This window comes from Nothobranchius furzeri, chromosome 14 (genome assembly GCF_043380555.1).
Source record: "Nothobranchius furzeri strain GRZ-AD chromosome 14, NfurGRZ-RIMD1, whole genome shotgun sequence".
NCBI lineage: Eukaryota > Metazoa > Chordata > Actinopteri > Cyprinodontiformes > Nothobranchiidae > Nothobranchius > Nothobranchius furzeri.
This window is the reverse complement of record NC_091754.1, coordinates 20,350,628-20,368,381: the sequence shown is the minus strand read 5'-3', so window position 1 is coordinate 20,368,381 and position 17,754 is coordinate 20,350,628. Positions and strand designations below refer to the sequence as shown.

The 17,754-nt window shown below is 41.0% G+C and overlaps 1 protein-coding gene across 4 annotated transcripts in view; it reads right to left on the bottom strand.

Annotated features, from left to right (window-relative positions):
- Window positions 1–17,754, bottom strand: part of ubr3 (ubiquitin protein ligase E3 component n-recognin 3) — a 49,256-nt gene that overhangs the window by 5,055 nt on the left and 26,447 nt on the right. For 3 of the 4 annotated variants that reach the window (XM_070543968.1, XM_054746940.2, XM_015966513.3), the window contains 7 exons: window positions 10,965–11,050; window positions 7,210–7,315; window positions 2,711–2,811; window positions 2,188–2,312; window positions 1,529–1,636; window positions 1,145–1,270; window positions 883–1,059 (listed from right to left, as the gene is read on the bottom strand). In XM_070543968.1, the coding sequence (XP_070400069.1) occupies window positions 883–1,059; window positions 1,145–1,270; window positions 1,529–1,636; window positions 2,188–2,312; window positions 2,711–2,811; window positions 7,210–7,315; window positions 10,965–11,050 (829 nt within the window). Of the gene's footprint in view, window positions 1–882; window positions 1,060–1,144; window positions 1,271–1,528; window positions 1,637–2,000; window positions 2,126–2,187; window positions 2,313–2,710; window positions 2,812–7,209; window positions 7,316–10,964; window positions 11,051–17,754 lie in introns of those variants that run through there. The other variant, XM_070543969.1, reaches the window with a different exon arrangement.

Genomic DNA, 17,754 nt, shown 5'->3' with positions numbered 1-17,754 from the left:
ACTGTGGTCCCAGCTCTCTGCAGGTCATTCACCAGGTCCCCCCGTGTGGTTCTGGGATTCTTGCTCACCGTTCTCATGATCATTTTGACCCCACGGGATGAGATCTTGCGTGGAGCCCCAGATCGAGGGAGATTATCAGTGGTCTTGTATGTCTTCCATTTTCTGATAATTGCTCCCACAGTTGATTTTTTCATACCAAGCTGCTTGCCTATTGTAGATTCACTCTTCCCAGTCTGGTGCAGGTCTACAATTCTTTTCCTGGTGTTCTTCGAAAGCTCTTTGGTCTTGGCCATAGTGGAGTTTGGAGTCTGACTGTTTGAGGCTGTGGACAGGTGTCTTTTATACAGATAATGTGTTCAAACAGGTGCTATTAATACAGGTAACGAGTGGAGGACAGAAAAGCTTCTTAAAGAAGACGTTACAGGTCTGTGAGAGCCAGAGATTTTTCTTGTTTGAAGTGACCAAATACTTATTTTCCACCCTCATTTACAAATAAATTCTTTAAAAATCCTGCCATGTGAATTCATGGATTTTTTTTCACATTCTGTCTCTCACAGTTGAAGTGTACCTATGATGTAAATTACTGACCTCTGTCATCATTTTAAGTGGGAGAACTTGCACAATCGGTGGCTGACTAAATACTTTTTTGCCCCACTGTATATATATATATATATATATATATATATATATATATATATATATATATATATATATATATATATATATATATATACACACACACACACACATGTATGTATATAAACTTTACTGGGTCATCCTGATACTTGTTTGTAAATAAATCAATATTCCTTTTAATCTGAATAAATTGTCCAGTCCTGATCCAGAGCGGACTAAAAGTTTATTTAAAGACCTCTAAAGTACCAGTGATTGCTCTGGACTCCGAGTCAGCCCTGTGACCTCATCGCTCCACTGCGACACCAAGTCAAAGGCGTTGACGGGCCACTGCAGACATGAGGCACTGTGCACGGCGCTGGAAGGCGGAGGAGTTGAGGGCAAAAGCCCCAAACACACAGCAAGGGATGAAAACTCCTCTTCCTCCTGAGACAAAAGGAAAAAAAAAAAAATCTAACCTTATTTTATGTAAATAAGGCACAAACACGCTGACATTTACGATGAGACTTACCAGGCAACCTGTTAGGTTGTCTCCGTAAAGGTGGTGCTGCAGAAGGCAGGAGAGGCGAAGGAAGGGCAGACAGAACTGCTGGAGGCTGATCTCGATGGACTGTGGAGACCACACACTGGAGCTCAGCTAGAGAGGAAAACAGCAGCAGCACCTGATCAATAACCAGCAAACAGCTTGCTGATAATACAGTGATGTATATCTCCCCTTGGAGATTAATAGAGATATTAGATCACTGTCTGGCAGGGTAATGGCCAATTTATAGTTAAAGGGAAAATGAAAAAGTGCAGAGCAGACGAGGCGCTGGGAGGTGGAAGAGGATGAGAGGATGTAATCTCCATGGCAGTAAAGCTCCAACAGGGCTAAACAGTCATCTTAGGGTCTCACCATTGTTGTTTCATCAGCGTTCACCTTGTAAACACTCTTGTCCTTTGAGAGCTCGACGATAACGTGACTGAGGAGAGCTTCAACAGATCTCTCGGAGTTTGCAGCATTCTGTGGCAGAAAATCAAAAGAAGAGAATTTAAAATAAGATGGATTCAACACAATAAATTAGGCAAAAATCATTAAAGAAATGACTCCTTTTGCATTCTTTACATGAATGCACCGTTCCATTTTAGAGTCCTGTCAGGCATAATTATGAACAACAGAAAAAAAAATAGCGTGATGCCTGATAAGCGGGAGAGACATTCCTGAATGTTTGTTCTGCTGATTCGGCTAGCATTTTCTACAGGAGAGAAGCAGAAAGCATTTATCAAACTGAAGGTGGTAGAATATAAAACAGCAGCCTTATCTTCTCCGCTGTCCTTTGTCATAGATTTATAGCGGAGGAATTTCAAGTCTACAGCTTTCCTTCCTCCAAGTTCCGATCTTCCTACAGGATGTCTCCAACTTAGTTTAATTACACCAGCATTCAACCGAACACAGATGCTGCTTTTGCGTTTAAAACTCAGATTGCTGCAGCATGAAGGTGTAGCCTTCTATCTGGAATAGAAATGCGTTAACAGATGGATTTCAGCAGCTTGTTAGTTTATTTATTTGTTTACCTTTTTAAGTGCTCCAGAAGTGACCCAGGCCTGCCGTTCCTCTGGGCTGAATTTGGTTGAAAGTATAGCCAAAGCCTGAATGAACTGTAGGTTGAACAACATCTTGACCACACAGGTAAAGTGCTCTACAGGGAAACAGGAAGTAACATCCCAAGTGTGAGTTATAAAGGCTTCAAATCTACAACCTGAAGCATTTTACAGACGTATTTGGATTATACGTGTTTTAACTGGAGAATGTGGCTGCAGACATATTTAGGTAGCTTCTCTGCTGTTAATTATTAAAATATTGCAATAAAAACAAAAAAAAAATACAAAAGATCATAGAAACAACTCATGAGCACAGCAAGCAAGACGTGGACCTCCCATCATCACGGGGGTCATGCTTTCATGATCCTGACAGCATCCAGAGCACAGATCAGAAAACAGTTTCTCTGCAGCACTCAGCCTGGATTACAGCGGATAATGGTGCTGCCACTCAGGATCCTGCATTTGTGGTGTCATGATGCCGAGACGGTGACTTTACCTTTACGCAGAGGCTGTGGCATTGTTAGCACAAAGATAATGAGAAGGGACGGGACATCTCGAAACAGCATGGGGACCTCGGGTCTCTCTTCATCAAAGATGCTGCAGATAAAAAAAGCAAAAGTACTTCATTTATTCAGAATGTGCTCGGAGCGACGTTAAACAACTAAAAAAAAACAAACGGGTCGTTTTTAATAGAATATCTGGTAAGCCATAAATGATGACTGATTTGTTATTTACTGCTTTGTTTTGCCACTGGAGGCGTCTCATCTTTTCACCACACGTTCTACACCACCACTACCGCTTCACATTATTCTTGTTTATTAAAACAATAAAAATGAGCCGGAATTGAAATGCTGTTCCTGCAAACGCTAATTCAGATGCGTAGTTTAAAGGGCACACATTATTACTTTTTACATATGTTTTAATAGTTTTATGGTCTATAAAAACATGTTTTTGAAGTTCGTTGCTCTAAACCCCTCTCACATGAAGCGATTTCAGCAGTTTTATTCTTGACATTTTCAGTACCTTCCAGAATGAGTAATTTCAGGGCTCTGTCGCTTTAAGGCAGGGGTGTCAAACATGCGGCCCGTGGGCCGGATCTGGCCCGCAAGCGGGTTAAATCCGGCCCGCGAGATGGTTGTGTAAACTTTATTTTCATACTTTACAATGTAGAGTGAACATAAACTTATCTTTGTGAGCAAGTTTCCTCTGTAATGAGTATAAATAAAACAAAGCTGCGCTCAAGGCTCACACAAGAACTTGAATCACATCCTGAAGTTGGCTGCCACTCAGGATGTGACTTCTGATACTGATGTGCTGGTGAAAGCTAAAAGATGTAAAGTAAAATGAGTCAAATATACTTTAAGTGTTGCATGAAACTGCCATGTGATCTGTAAGCTCTTTGAATCACTAAGGAGTGTTTTTTTTATTTATTGAATTTTTTTTTCTTCAAATTTTCATGTACGCTTCAGGTGTTGTACTTGTACTATTTTGGATACACTGTCCTCAGGCTCCAGCCTTGTTTTATATTGAATGTGTTAAAACAAAGGAAACAATCTGAAGTTGTTTTTAATTTACCGGTCCGGCCCACTTGGGACTAGATTTCCCTCAATGTGGCCCCTGAGCTAAAATGAGTTTGACACCCCTGCTTTAAGGAAACAAGATGGAGCTTGCCACGTCCACATATCCCCAACTCCGGTAGCGGTTTTAGGCACGGGCAGACAGGGCAGTTGCCCGGGGCGGCATTTTTTCATGACACAAAAGGGGCGCACAAGCGCGGAGTAAAAAAAAAAAGGAAATCTGCACCGCACCGAGGTTTTCTATTATCTGTCATATGACAGTGTCTGGATTGGAAACAGCAAGTTGGCGCCCCCTGCAGTTGCAGGCGCTCCTGCTGACTGAGAATGTTCACGTGCTCCGTGTGTCTATGAAGAACAGGAAGGGGAGGGCGCGACGGGGGAATTCACCTCTGCGTCTTTCCCAAATGAAATGAGCGTGCAGGGGCTGAATCAACTGTATTAACATGGCTAAAGTCAATCACATCTTAACGTTCTTCCATATTTCATTCATAATATCATAAACACAGGCCTATCATTCTTTCAGGTTTCTCTGAATTGTGTGAAATGGCCGAATAAAAAAAGGAAAAACAAAACGATTTTGTGGTCCTTCCCCCCCATCAAGGTCAAATTGTTTAGTCCTGACTAAAGGACACTTATCGAGTCAAGAGCCAAACAGAAGAGATGAACATAAAAAGGCTAAAACCACCAGGTGCCCGATTCAGGGGGAAAAAAGAAAAAAGAGCAGAAAGATAAAGGTATGTAGTTCTCATGATGCATGTTTTCAATTTTTTGAACCAGTTAACTGGGATTTTAACGGTTAAATTCGGTCAACTAGTTGCTAACAGAGCTAATAGGGCTGAAATATTTAAACGAATATTCAAATGGTTTGAAAAAAGTCCTTCAATCATTTTTTACTGATTCAAACTAGGATTTGTTAAATGCTCGCTGCAGCCTGTGGCCTGCCTGAACAACAACAAACACATGTTGATCATGTTCACATAATAATAAATAAAACAACTCTACAAGCAGAAGAAAACTCCCCAGTCACCACTAACTATCCTGTTTATTTATTGCAGATGGCTGCACTGATTATTTTTACATGATTTGTTCTGTAAAAGTTGGCATTTTTGGTAGTCTACAGTTTTTTATGTCAGTTTAAATTACAATTTCAGAGGCCATTCTAAAATATTATGGATCATGATAAAGATCTATTGGAGATCCACCCTGACTTTTGGACTGCTCTGCCAGTCACTGTGGCTCAAGCTGAGAGGAGCTTTTCAAAACTTGATCAAGCCATACCTGAGGTCAGCTAGGTTTCAGGGGCGGCTCACTAACCTGGCTCTGATTAGTATCAATCACTCAGTAGGGGAGCAGATTTCATGTGATGACATTATTGATGACTTTGCATCAAGGTTAGGTTTTAATTTTAGTTTGTGTTTTCTATTCTAAGTGCAGTGCTGTAGTGATTATCTTTAGTTTGTTACGTGTGAAATATTTTTGCTATTTAGAATATTTATTATCTATTATGTTCATATATTCTTAATATTTAGTTATTGTTTGTTTTTGTATATTTGATTCTATATATTTTGATACAGTATATAATGTATAGTGCTTTACATTCTGACAACTTCATAGTAATTAATGTAAATATGTGCAACTTAGAAAAATGAATGTTCAATAGTCGTTCTAATAAAACATGCCTGTTTGTAGAAAACATGCGTGTGTTCATGCAGGTGGGGTGGTGTGGTGGTGGTGGTGGTGGGGGCGGTGGGGGGGGGGGGGCGCTCAAAGGGGGCCTCGCCCGGGGAGTAATTCGATGTAGAACCGCCACTGCCCAACTCAAGCTGCTATTAGCTGAGAATCTCCGGTATTTGAGAGGGGCTCTGAGTAGAGGCACTGCTCCTCTAGCAGCAGCTGTCTATTGCACCTAAAAGGTGGTTCAATGCCAATTTCCCCATTTATGACATCACAAATGGGAACTTTTTGAAAAGGTTCATTTAAAGATTTAATTCCTAAAACCAAACTCCAACAGAAAACAAATAGATGTTTTTTTTAACATTTGAAGTGTTTATAGAGGCATTAGAGAAGCACATGGCAGCATAATGTGACCCTTTAAGGTTTAACAGTGGTTTACCATCTCTAAAATAACTACAAACTTTAGTTTGATCTATTTGTTAAGCCTTTTTATCATTTTTTAAGTCACTCAAGTGATAAAAATAACCAAACAAAAAGATGAATAAAACTGTGTTACATAAACCACATTTAAAACAGCTTTTAAAGTAAGGAGTTTGCAGCTTTTTCTATTTTAAATATGATAGAGCTTGAAAAAGACTCTTTTTTCCCTCCAACTAATACATTAATGCATTCCTGGTTACATATTCTCATTGTGCACACTCTCCATTTACATGTTTTTGTTTTGCTGATGTCCTGATCTCCATCTACCCTTGAAAGGCTTTGGGTGAAAAGGTGGGGGGCTGGGGGGGTTCAAACAAGAGGAACTGCACTTAAAGAATAATACCTTCCATTACCAAAGCACTCACCACTTAATTTGTCTGTATAATGGAAGGAACCCTTAAAGGACAGAGCTTTCAACCCTGCACGCCAACTATAGCTGCACAGAGACACATGCTGCCTTCATTGAATCCTCAGATTTTTTTTAAAAACCAACAGAAACTAAAGGTTAGAGCGATGTTTTACATCTATGTAGAAACATCTCTCCCTGTCCTATTTAACTGGATCGCACCAGGTCAACTGCCTGAAGGCGCTAATGACGCTCCTCCCTCCTGAAGCTTCCAACAAAGTATTTTTAAAACAGCAAATGGGTCCAGTGAGAATACGGTGTGGCTGGGAGCACTTCCATGGTAACAGGTGTAAAAGCTGTGCAACAGAAAACTAACAAGGAGAAAAGGTTGTTTAAGCTCCTTCTTCTTTGTTAAGGACTGAATTTATTTATTCTTGTGTGTTTTTGTTCACCACGCTCCAACATATCAGTGGACAAACAGGCTTTTGCTCCAAAGAGCTGGTGTATATTAGTATGAGAAGGTAAAAGCAGCTTTTTTTGGAGTTTTTTGTTAAATTATGATTCAGCTGAAAGCTTGGTGGACAGTTGGGAGCGGAAACATCACGCTGATGTTGGTGTGGTGCTGTTGTTCCCAGTACAGTGACTCTGACAGGCTCATTTTGCTCTCCGTGGAGTGCCCGGTAATTTGCCAGATGCAGCAATTATCTGTATCTATGGAAACCGACGCACGGCCCCCCTTTATTCTGTTTTTAGCTTCTCTTTGTGTGAAGGAAGAGCTGATGGGGGCAGGAGGGAACGGTGGTGTTTAGAGAGAGGACAAAGTGGCACTCTGATTGCACGTTTATTAGAGGAGGGAACGGGAAAAAGACAGTATGGATGCAAACGACTTATAGACTCAAAAGAAAGAACGCCACTCACTCTGCCTCTTTATTTATTGCAACCCGAGTCAACTTTGTCCAGGGGTTGTAGGCTGAATCGATGCTGTAAAGACGCATGTGCATGGCCAACACGTGAAACAGCTGATCTGAAAGAAATAAAAGCCAAACACACCGTTATGATGTCACAAATAGGAGGTAATAAAGCCGAACCACTGATAAAAGCTTGGCTCAGACTAAACCAGGCCATGACCAAGCCTGAAAGCTTCCAGGTACTTTTTTGTAAAACTACACCAGTTTGTTGTGAAACCAGTAGAACATGAAAAAGAACCGCTAGGGCACACAAAATTCCACGTTTACTCGTGACGATCTGTAATAATATGACACCTTGAAGTCCTTAAGTGTCTTTGGGTTTACCTGTCCTCAAGAGCAAAAACGGTGCCTTTAAAGCAAAAATTACTTTTTTTAAACAATAGCATAAATTCAGCCATCCTTTTCAGCTCTGATATAAATACACCCACATATTCTAATAATAAACGCAAGTCTTATTTAGGTTAGACCTTAAAGATGTTTGACAGCTTTAGTACATTTGAGTGTTTGAAATCAGTTTCAATAAGCCGCAACTTTGACTTGCATCCTTTTTGAGTTTGAGATTTCTAATGGAAGAGATTACTCACATTTGAGTTTGCTTTGGCAAATTAAGATGCTGTAATGCAGCAAAGTGTTTCATGTCATTAGCACTTCAATTTCCCTCGAGTGTGACTTCTTGTCAAAACTTGGAGCAACACTGCCCCCCACAGGTATATAAAAAGAACAGCAAAGAAAAGGAAAAGCGTTCATTCCCAGCTTCACCACAGCCCGTTTTCTCTACCGGTTCCATACTTTTCCTTTCATTTTCCTGACATACATTTAATTCTTCAACCCAAGTAAGTTTTCTTGTTTGAGAAAAGGTGAAATTACAGAAAGAAATCTCCATCTGACATTGTAATGTAGCACCATTTTACTAAAAACTTGCTCTACTAAATTGCTGCAGATGAGAGTAAATAAGGGACAGTAACTGGTCAGATTAATCCCCTTCATCCATTCATTCATTTATTTAACAATGATACATTTTAGGAAGCGCACATCTTCTCTGTAGCCATTTAATGAAATATCAGTTTACACGTGGAACACAAATACAGTTGTCTGCACTTCTGAGGTCACCAAGGTCAGCCTTTAAACTGCCTTCACAGCAGCAGCCGCCTATTACACAAGATTAATATTTGGCGTTAAAGGAGCAAAGCTATTTGAAAGCTTGACGCTAGAATTGATTTAGCTCCTTCCAAGGGAATTGAGGAGAGCTTGTTTCTGTAGTCAATTGTAACCTCATCGGTTTAACAGACAAAATGCCTATAGGGAGGCTGAATTAGGAGTCCCGTGGGCTTTCACAGTTAGCCAGCGGCTGCCTTTTCCCTTTAAATCCATTTCCCTAAGAAGAATCAACTCTAATGTACTGCAACTGAGTAAATTCGGCTGCCAGCACAGCAACACGGTTAATGTAGCTCAAAAATGGCAAAACCTCCAGTGTGAAATCTCTTTTCAGCCACTCGAGGACGACAGGTCGTTTCACTGCAGCAGCCACAACTTTGAAAGAGCAATTAAATAAACAGAAAATGGAGATTAGTCTTTTCAGAAACTCATATTCCCTTCTTCCACAGATCTCAGATGATTTAATTACAGATAAGTGCTGAAAATCCTAATTTGCTTTCACTTGTCTGCAAATAATGATAATATTTAGATTTTTCTTTAAAAGTTAGACGTCCTTGTCAGCTCTCACAAAGTGAACAAAAGGATGTACCGTAAATCCTCTAATACAGGCCCGGGCCTGTATTTGACTCAAGCTCATCAAGCTCCAGGCCTTTATTGGAAGGAGGGCCAGTATTAGAGGCAGGCCTCTATTTCTATTTGAGCAAAATGAACTAATGGTTTGCTGGAGTTTTTGACAATTAAAATTGCGCCCACATTTTCAAAGTTAAACACATTTCTTTTAACAACGGTAGTTTCTGCTTCAGCCCTCTCCCCCCTCCCCCTGTGCAGCAGCCGCAAACTCACTGATGCGCCTGCAGCCTCTCGGAGTTCCTGCTGCTCTAAACATTAAAATAATTATTTCATTTTCTGTTCCTCACTTCTGATTACCTTCAATGGTGTCTGTTTGTTGCAACAGCAGGTACAAAAACTAACTTGTTTTTATTTGACTATTTTTCTGTCCTGTCTGTTTATTATCTTCCTGCATCTCCTCTCAATCCTAAAGAAAAGCTGCTGCCTGGGTTCATATATATTCACCTTATGAGTTACCTTTGAACTGCAGTTCTAAAAGATCTACCGACCGCAAAAACAGCGGAGCGCTTGCTGTTTGGCGGCCGTATCTGTGATCAGTGCATCGGAGGACAAGGTGATGCCCGCAGCGCCCCGCTCCACAGCATGCAGCGAAACGCATCAGGCGCAAATAAAAGACAGAAAACATTAAAGGAAATGAACTGACATGAACGATCGCGTGTTAAATTAGTTTTTGAGGTGGTGACACCTGATTGTTACTGTGGCCGTGCTCAGGAGGCAGATCTACCGACCGCGAAAACAGCGGAGCGCTCCCTGCTTGCCGGCCGCATCAGTGATCTGTGTGTCGGAGGACAAGTTGATGCGCCCCGCTCCACAGCAGCGATACACATCAGGCGCAAATAAAAGACAGAAAACATTAAAGGAAATGAACCAACATGAACGATCGCGTGTCAGTACCTACGGGAGCGTGGTTTCACAGACGCGGAAGTGAGAGCGTCGGTGAAACGCCGGCTGCTCTAGGAAACCCCCGAGCGTTCGAGCGTCAACGAAGTGACACGGAAATGCCGGGCTTTCCAGAAGTAAGTAAGATAACTTACTATGAGCTGATAGTTCGTTGGATTGATTGTTAGGTTGGAAACTCTGATCGTGAATCTGAAGAAACGATGACTGAGCTGTAAAGGCGACTTCCGTTTATAGCCGCGGTTTGTGACGTAGGTGCGACGTGGAGGGAATCCCCGCGAGGGGCATGCTGGGAGTCCCTACTTCGCGGATTTTCACCTATCGCGACCAGGTCTGGAACGCATCTACCGCGATAAACGAGGGATTACTGTAGTTCATACACCCCCTACTGCTGCTCTCCAGAGTGTTCTGCAGCATAATCAGCACGTTCTCTTTGAACTTGATAGTGTAATGACCTGGCTGGGGTTGTAAGCCAGGTGCATTCTGGGTATTGTGTTATATGTGTTTCCTATCATTCTGCTAGTTCCTATGTGCTGATTTGCGTGTTGTGCGAGTGTTATGTAAGCCACAGGGAAGGTGATGTGTGTTCTGTGGAGCGGGTTGAATTAGCATGGTTAACTGACACTGTGACTCTGTGTGGTAGGAGCGTGATAGAGGATCGTGTCTGAAGCGTTACAAAGCTTGAAGAAAAAGCCTAAAATAGGTCTACGCGAACCCCTACTGCCTCCTGCTGGTTGATTTGCGGGACTATAACCCTGCCGCCGGGACTCTCGTACTTCCTTGTTACCACATTCCATCCGGCCACAATAAGAGACCGGCCATTATTTACCTCCGCTGACTCCGACACCGGCCAAAATTGGAGACCCGGCCTTTAATTGAATACCGGCCTGTATTAGAGGATTTACGGTATATGCATAATGCTGAGTTCATCATCATCATCATCATCATCATCATGCCAAATGCATTTATTTTGGCATTCAAAGAATTATGCAAAAAGAAAAAGAGATCAGAGTCATTACTCACTCAGACACGAGCGCTTGGCAGCTGCACTGGCTCCTCCAGAGCACAAGTTTCCTCCCCGATGCACAAGTTCAAGCTCCAAGTTGGTCCTGAGGTGACAGAGTCGCGAGAATTAGCATGCAGGAATAATAAACAGTTGGGCCAGTGAATTATCTCTACACAACCATGGGATAGTAAATAAATAGTTAAAGACCAAGTTCACCAGTTTATTAAAACACATTTGCAGTATAGTGTAGTACACTGCCAAGCCACCTAAAAAAAGGGTCACCCAAACACACTAACACTTAGTAGGACCACCTTTATTGACTGTAGCATTGTTTCGATAAGCTTCTGCAATGTCACAAGATGTGTTCCCATCCAGTGTTGCATTAATGTGTCACCAAGATCTTGCATTGATGATGGTAGAGCGTGACCGCTGCACAAAGCCTTCTCCAGCACATCCCAAAGATTCTCAATGGGGTTAAGGTGTGGACTCTGTGGTGGCCAATTCATGTGTGAAAATGGTGTCTCATGCTCCCTGAGGCACTCTTTCACTATTTGAGCCTGATGAATCCTGGCATTGTCATCTTGGAATATACCCGTGCCATCAGGTAAGGTTCAGTATATTCAGGGAGTGGTCTTGACCTTTAAAACTGAAACAAGCTTTACAGAGTACCAAACATGCATAGTCCATCTGTTGGCATGTTGGCTTGCTTTTCTCTACCTCAACATATAATATAGTTGAAACCCACCTCCAGATGCTTCAGTGTTACACGTTTTAAGATAAAACGGAAAGTATCTTAATTTGCAACATCCTCTACTCACTAATGTCACAAGATGCTTTTTTTAGAGAAGGTGCTCATTCACCTGTGGAGCTCAAATTCACAGCAGGAGAGCTGAGACGTGTTGGTTTATGATGAAGGACAGATTCAAACAATGCCAAATTTTAGAAATAAAAAATTTTTTTTTGTGCAGAATTAAAGCTCTCGTTAACTTGCTTTTCCCCCACAATAAATTAGCTGTGGTTACTAGTAAGACTGTATGTCTTGTTGTCTGAATGTCTTATATTAAAACTGATAATGTCTCTAAGCTCTTGTGATTTGTCAGACAAAGCTGAATTACCCCAAGAAAAATTCTCAAGTGCACTCCTTCAAATTCTCAACTTTGACGCCTCATTCCTCACAAGACTCTGTGAGAATGTGCACCAGAGTGGAAGCAGATCACTTGTGTAACTGTATTTCATTCAGCCTTTGTAGACTGCCCTTTTCAATAAATTGATTAGGAAGATGAAAGATGGTGCTCAGTCCAGCCATTTGGTATTTAACAGGCTTGTTCTGCAGCACCAGTTCAATATGAAACATGCACCTGCCTCCCAGAGCGGTTTTTCACAAGCTGAACTATTAGCATAAAAGCATTTCCAACGTCAGTTCATGCGTAATCCCTGATGTGTATTACCCAGTCAATAAGAGAAACATTCTCCTTTCTGAATTTTAATTCTGCAATTAAAAACAAGATGTGACAAAAGGAAAACCTTTTAAAAACGTACGTAGATGGTGAAAACTGATAGGTGTTTTTATTTTTTTAATGGGACTGATCTAGGCCTTTTCCATCCTACCACTGGCCATTTCTTCATATGGGCCAAGGAGGAGGGGGCAAATCCTCGGGTTTCCTGGGAGAAAAAAAGCAATTTCACATAGATAATGCAACCACGGTGAAGCTCCATCTGGCTTTTGCTGATAAGAGCACCCGTGTGACTGAAGAATTTTCCACTCCTCAGGCAATTTGCGCTGTTCATTGAACTTCAGAGAGCCAACAGGCATCCAGACCCTCTTAAGGGATCATTTTGTTTAGGGTGGAGGGCTGAAGGAACTACACTATTGGGTGGGCAAAGGTCTGAATGGTTATGCTACACAAATGGAAGAGTTTTGGAATGGAGGCGAAGTGATTCGTGTGACTTCAGGGTGAGAGCGGTCGTTTCTCTTACCTGTGACCAGTGTGTTGAACATTACAGGAAAACTGTAGAAAGGACTGTGGAATCTTTGCTTTGAGCCTATTTGATTTGTTATGTGGCTAAAAAGGTGATTTTATTATAAAAAAAAAAAGACAAAAGATACATCATGTATACAATATGCAATCTGTGGTGATGCCAATGGTGATTCTCTCTGACCAATAGTGGAGGCTCTTCAAGAGGGCGCCGCCCTACCTTCATATTTGCCAATTTGCGAGTGCCTACAAGTACCGTAATTTCCGGACTATAGAGCGCACCTCAATATAAGCCGCACGGGCAAAAAAAAAAGGTTTTCTACACACACACACACGTGACACCGCACTCAAATACAAGCTACATGCAGGTCTCTGGCGCACAGCGCATGTACGGCCATAACATAAGATAATTAGACAGAAAGACGCTACACGGAAGTTTTTCGTTGTTGTTTTAATTCAACAAAACGAATTTTAAACACGGGTGAACGTGCCTGCAAGTTTAGAAAAGAAAACAGCACTGATAGCATTCATATTTCTGGACGGTTATAAAATAAAAACAGCACTGACACGTTATTACCGGTAATTTGCATGTTTAGAAGAAAAGAACAGCGCTGGCACAGCATTAATAAGCCCTGGATGATTCGAAAATAAAAATTGCACACAAAACATGCCTGGTTAGTAATGATCTGCACATTGGAAACAGTGGAAACACCTCGGCCGTCTGCTCTTTGTGTGTTCACCCAGTCTTCAAGAATGTTTTCCAATTACGGCCATCTGCTTTTATTTCCTCTGAAAGCTTTTGTCGTTTTTTTACATTGACTGAGTTCTTCCCGCTGCCGCCTCCAACGTCGCACCAGTGCGTTTACATGCAGCCAGTAACCTTTTAAAACCCGAATATGCACAATAACCCGGTTCCGCAGGCCCATGTAAACACCGCCAAAAAACCTGGATATGCTCATAACCGGGTTTTTAAAATCCTGGTTACTACACCTGGGGTAACCCTTTTCTAACCCAAATGTTTGGTCGTGTAAACGCATACCGGGATATCCCCATCAAAGCGCGTGTTCTGCGCATGTTCTGTTCACAAGGAATCTTGGTCTTTTGAGTAGCGAGACGTCTTGTATGCGCCAGAACACCGGAAGTAAACAACAAGTTGGGAGCAACATGGCGAGTCGCGGCACAGCACCACACTTTCAGAGTGCCGAGGAAACTAAAGCACAAACAAACGCGGTCGCTATCTCTTCCGAACTGGGAAACAAGAAACAAGAAGAACCGGAGGGGGACGAGGCAAGATGGCGGCCTGAGCAGTTCTACCTTATCTGTGCTCCTGGTTACTTTACTCAAAATTACTGCTTAAAACTTGTATTTCCCACCGAATTACATTGGATTTTATAGAGCTAAATAGGGCAGTCTATTAAGATGTCTAAGCTGAAAGCCAACACTCCAGTGACTGCACGGAAACAAGCGGACCACGAATATGCTATGGATATGGACCGCCAAAGTGATAAAAGACCCCGAGATGCGTCGGCTCCCTCCACACCATCTAAAGTTACCACCTGTAAGGTACCGAAACCGAATGATGACGAGGTATCAGGTTCCGTGATCTTGGCTGCTATCAACAAACTCACGGTCAAATTTGAGTCGCAGGAAGAGCGCATGAAAGACCTTGATGCTAAGCTAACACAAAACTGTGCTATGCTACTTAACGTGGCTAAAGCGACCGAGTTCAATGCGGCTGAAATTAAAGACTGTAAGCAGAAAGTGAACGACATAGAAAACGAAGTGGCCGGTTTGAAATCTGAACTCACGCTGTTGAAAGAAAAATGTCGTGAACTTGATAATTACAAAAGGAGATGGAACATCGAAATTAAAGGTTTGAAAGAATCTGCCAACGAAGACACACGTCAGGTTGTGGTAGACCTTCTCAAGAAGATTGCGCCGCAGTGGGCAGAGAAAATGGATGAGATTGTGGATACTGTACACCGCGTCGGTCAGAGGGAAAATGGAAGAGTGAGAGATGTCATCATTCAATTTCCTAAACGACACCATAGAGACGCCTTTTGGAAGATGACAAAAAATTCAAAGATCTGCCAAGATGCAGGCATCAGGTTCGCTGAAGACCTCACCAAGGAGGTTAAAGAAGCAAGGGAGGTGCTGTGGCCACGGATCAAGCAAGCACGTCAGGAGGGGAAGAAGGCCTACTTCCGTGGCCCTTATGGATATATCAACGATCGGTGTATTACATAGTGTGGGAATCTTTATTTATGAGGAAAAGCAAACTTATCCTTCTTTTTCCTAGAAGAACTCTACGTGACTTTCGCTCTCTTTGTTATCTTTTGTTGTGAGTTCAAGCTGCTGCGAGGTTACCCAGCAGATGAATGTGTTAAAAGAAACTTTAAACTTTGGTTCTCTTAATTCTAGGGGTATTAAGGACAACTTAAAACGGAAAGCAGTGTTCTTACACTGTAAAGGAAGGAACTACCAATGTGTTCTTCTACAAGAAACTCACTCCTGTGCTTCTGATGCCACCTACTGGACAGCGCAATGGGGAGATAAAATTCTCTTCAGCCATGGAAGCAACCATTCAGCTGGAGTTGCTATATGCTTCAACAAATGTCCCGGTAATGTTATCTCTTTCAGATCGGACAATAATGGCCACTGGTTGACTGCGGTTTTAAAGATTGACAATGCATACATAATTCTAACCAATGTTTATGGATATAATAATGCCACACAGAATAGGAAGTTGTTCCTAGAAATCAGTAACGTTGTTTCTGACTACAAAACTCTTTATCACACAGACTTAATTCTGTTTGGAGGAGATTTTAATCTCGCACCTGATGATTATTTGGACAGAGACCCATCCAAATTTAATGTTCCGCACGTTAATCCAATTTTGAATGATTTATGTAACTCTTTCTCATTGATTGATATTTGGAGAAACAATAATCCTAACACCAAGCAATTCTCATGGATTAAACCTAATGGAATGATAAGATCAAGAATTGATCTATGGCTGGTTTCCCCACCGTTAGCCAACATAGCTACAGACGTTTTTATCTCTAATGCACCTCTAACTGATCATTGCCTAATTTCTATTAAATTAACTCCAGAGATAAACACAAAGAAAAAAAAATGTGTTTTGGAAATTCAACTCTGATCTTTTAAAAGACAGTGAATTTTGCGACTTGATTAATAATCTAATGTTAGAAATTAGATATGATGTCACAATAGGAAGTTATTGCAATAGATGGGAATTTTTCAAATTTAAAGTAAGGCAATCTGCAATAACTTTTGGAATTAAGAGAAGTAAATCCTTGAGAGAAAAAGAAATTAAATTGATACATGAACTTGACGAATACTGTATGAAAACTCCAATGTTAAATGCAGACAGAGCCACTTATATAAACCTTAAATCTAAGTTGGATGAGATGAGCTCTCGGAAAGCTAGAGGTGCTTTTATTAGATCAAGAGCGAAATGGCTTGAGGAAGGTGAACGCAATACCGCATATTTCTGTGGTCTTGAAAAAAGACGACAGGAGAGGAATTTAATTAATTCACTTATTATCAACGATGTAGAATGCACGGATACCAAAATTATTGCTGAAGAAGTTTATACATTTTATAAAGACCTTTATTCATCATCGAGTGGCAATGAATCAAACCTATTGGATAATATTACACATCTCATCCCAAAAATCAGTCAGGAATTTAAAATGATATGTGATGCAGAGATTGAGATTTTTGAAGTAGAGGCAGCAGTCAAACAACTTTCCGCTGGGAAATCCCCTGGTCAAGATGGTCTGACATCTGACTTTTATAAACATTTTTGGAACAATATAAAAGATCTTCTCTTTTTTGCATTACAAGAATGTATCCAAACTAAATCTTTGATGCCGTCTATGAAACAAGGACTCATCTCTTTGATTCCGAAGAATGGCAAAGATAACAAAATTCTAAGCAATCTAAGACCAATTACGCTCCTTAATGTGGACTACAAAATACTCGCTCATGTTGTGGCTAATAGGCTCAAAGAAGGTATTTTACAAATCATCAGCGATTCCCAATCTGGGTTTATCAGGGGTCGCTCCATACATAACAACATTAGGTTGGTCCTAGATTTGTTAGATTACAGGGACACAATTGAGGATGATGGCTTTGTTCTTTTTTTGGATTTCTGCAAAGCCTTTGACCGAGTCAACCATTCCTTCATGATAGACATGTTATGCCATTTTGGCTTTGGAACAAAGTTGTGTGAAATTGTTCAAACCTTATACACGGATATTAATAGTACTGTACTGTTGCCATCTGGAACCTGCAAACGTTTCAACATTGAAAGAGGCATCCGACAGGGGTGTCCAGCCTCCCCTCTTCTTTTTATCATGGTCGTGGAAATTCTCAGCATCATGATTAAGAATAGTCAGATAGAGAAATTAGATGTTTTTGGTAATTCGTTAGCTATAATTCAACTGGCAGACGATACTACGCTCTTCCTTAAAAATAAGGAACAGATCCCAATTGCTCTATAAGTAGTTAATTGTTTTTCAGAAGCCTCAGACCTTTATTTAAACATAGATAAATGTGAATTAATGGCCATTCATGATCATCCTCAAACAACTCTGCATGGCATACCTGTTAAAGATCAAGTCAAGTAACTTAGAAACGAGAGTAAAATGTAATTTTGAAAGCTTAATTAAAAAGAGTAAAAGTATTTTAAACATATGGCTACAAAGAGATCTCTCAATTTTTGGTAGATTACTTCTATCCAAGATGGAAGAATTGTCAAGAATTATCTACCCGGCTTATTCTCTAAGAATTCCTCAAAATATTA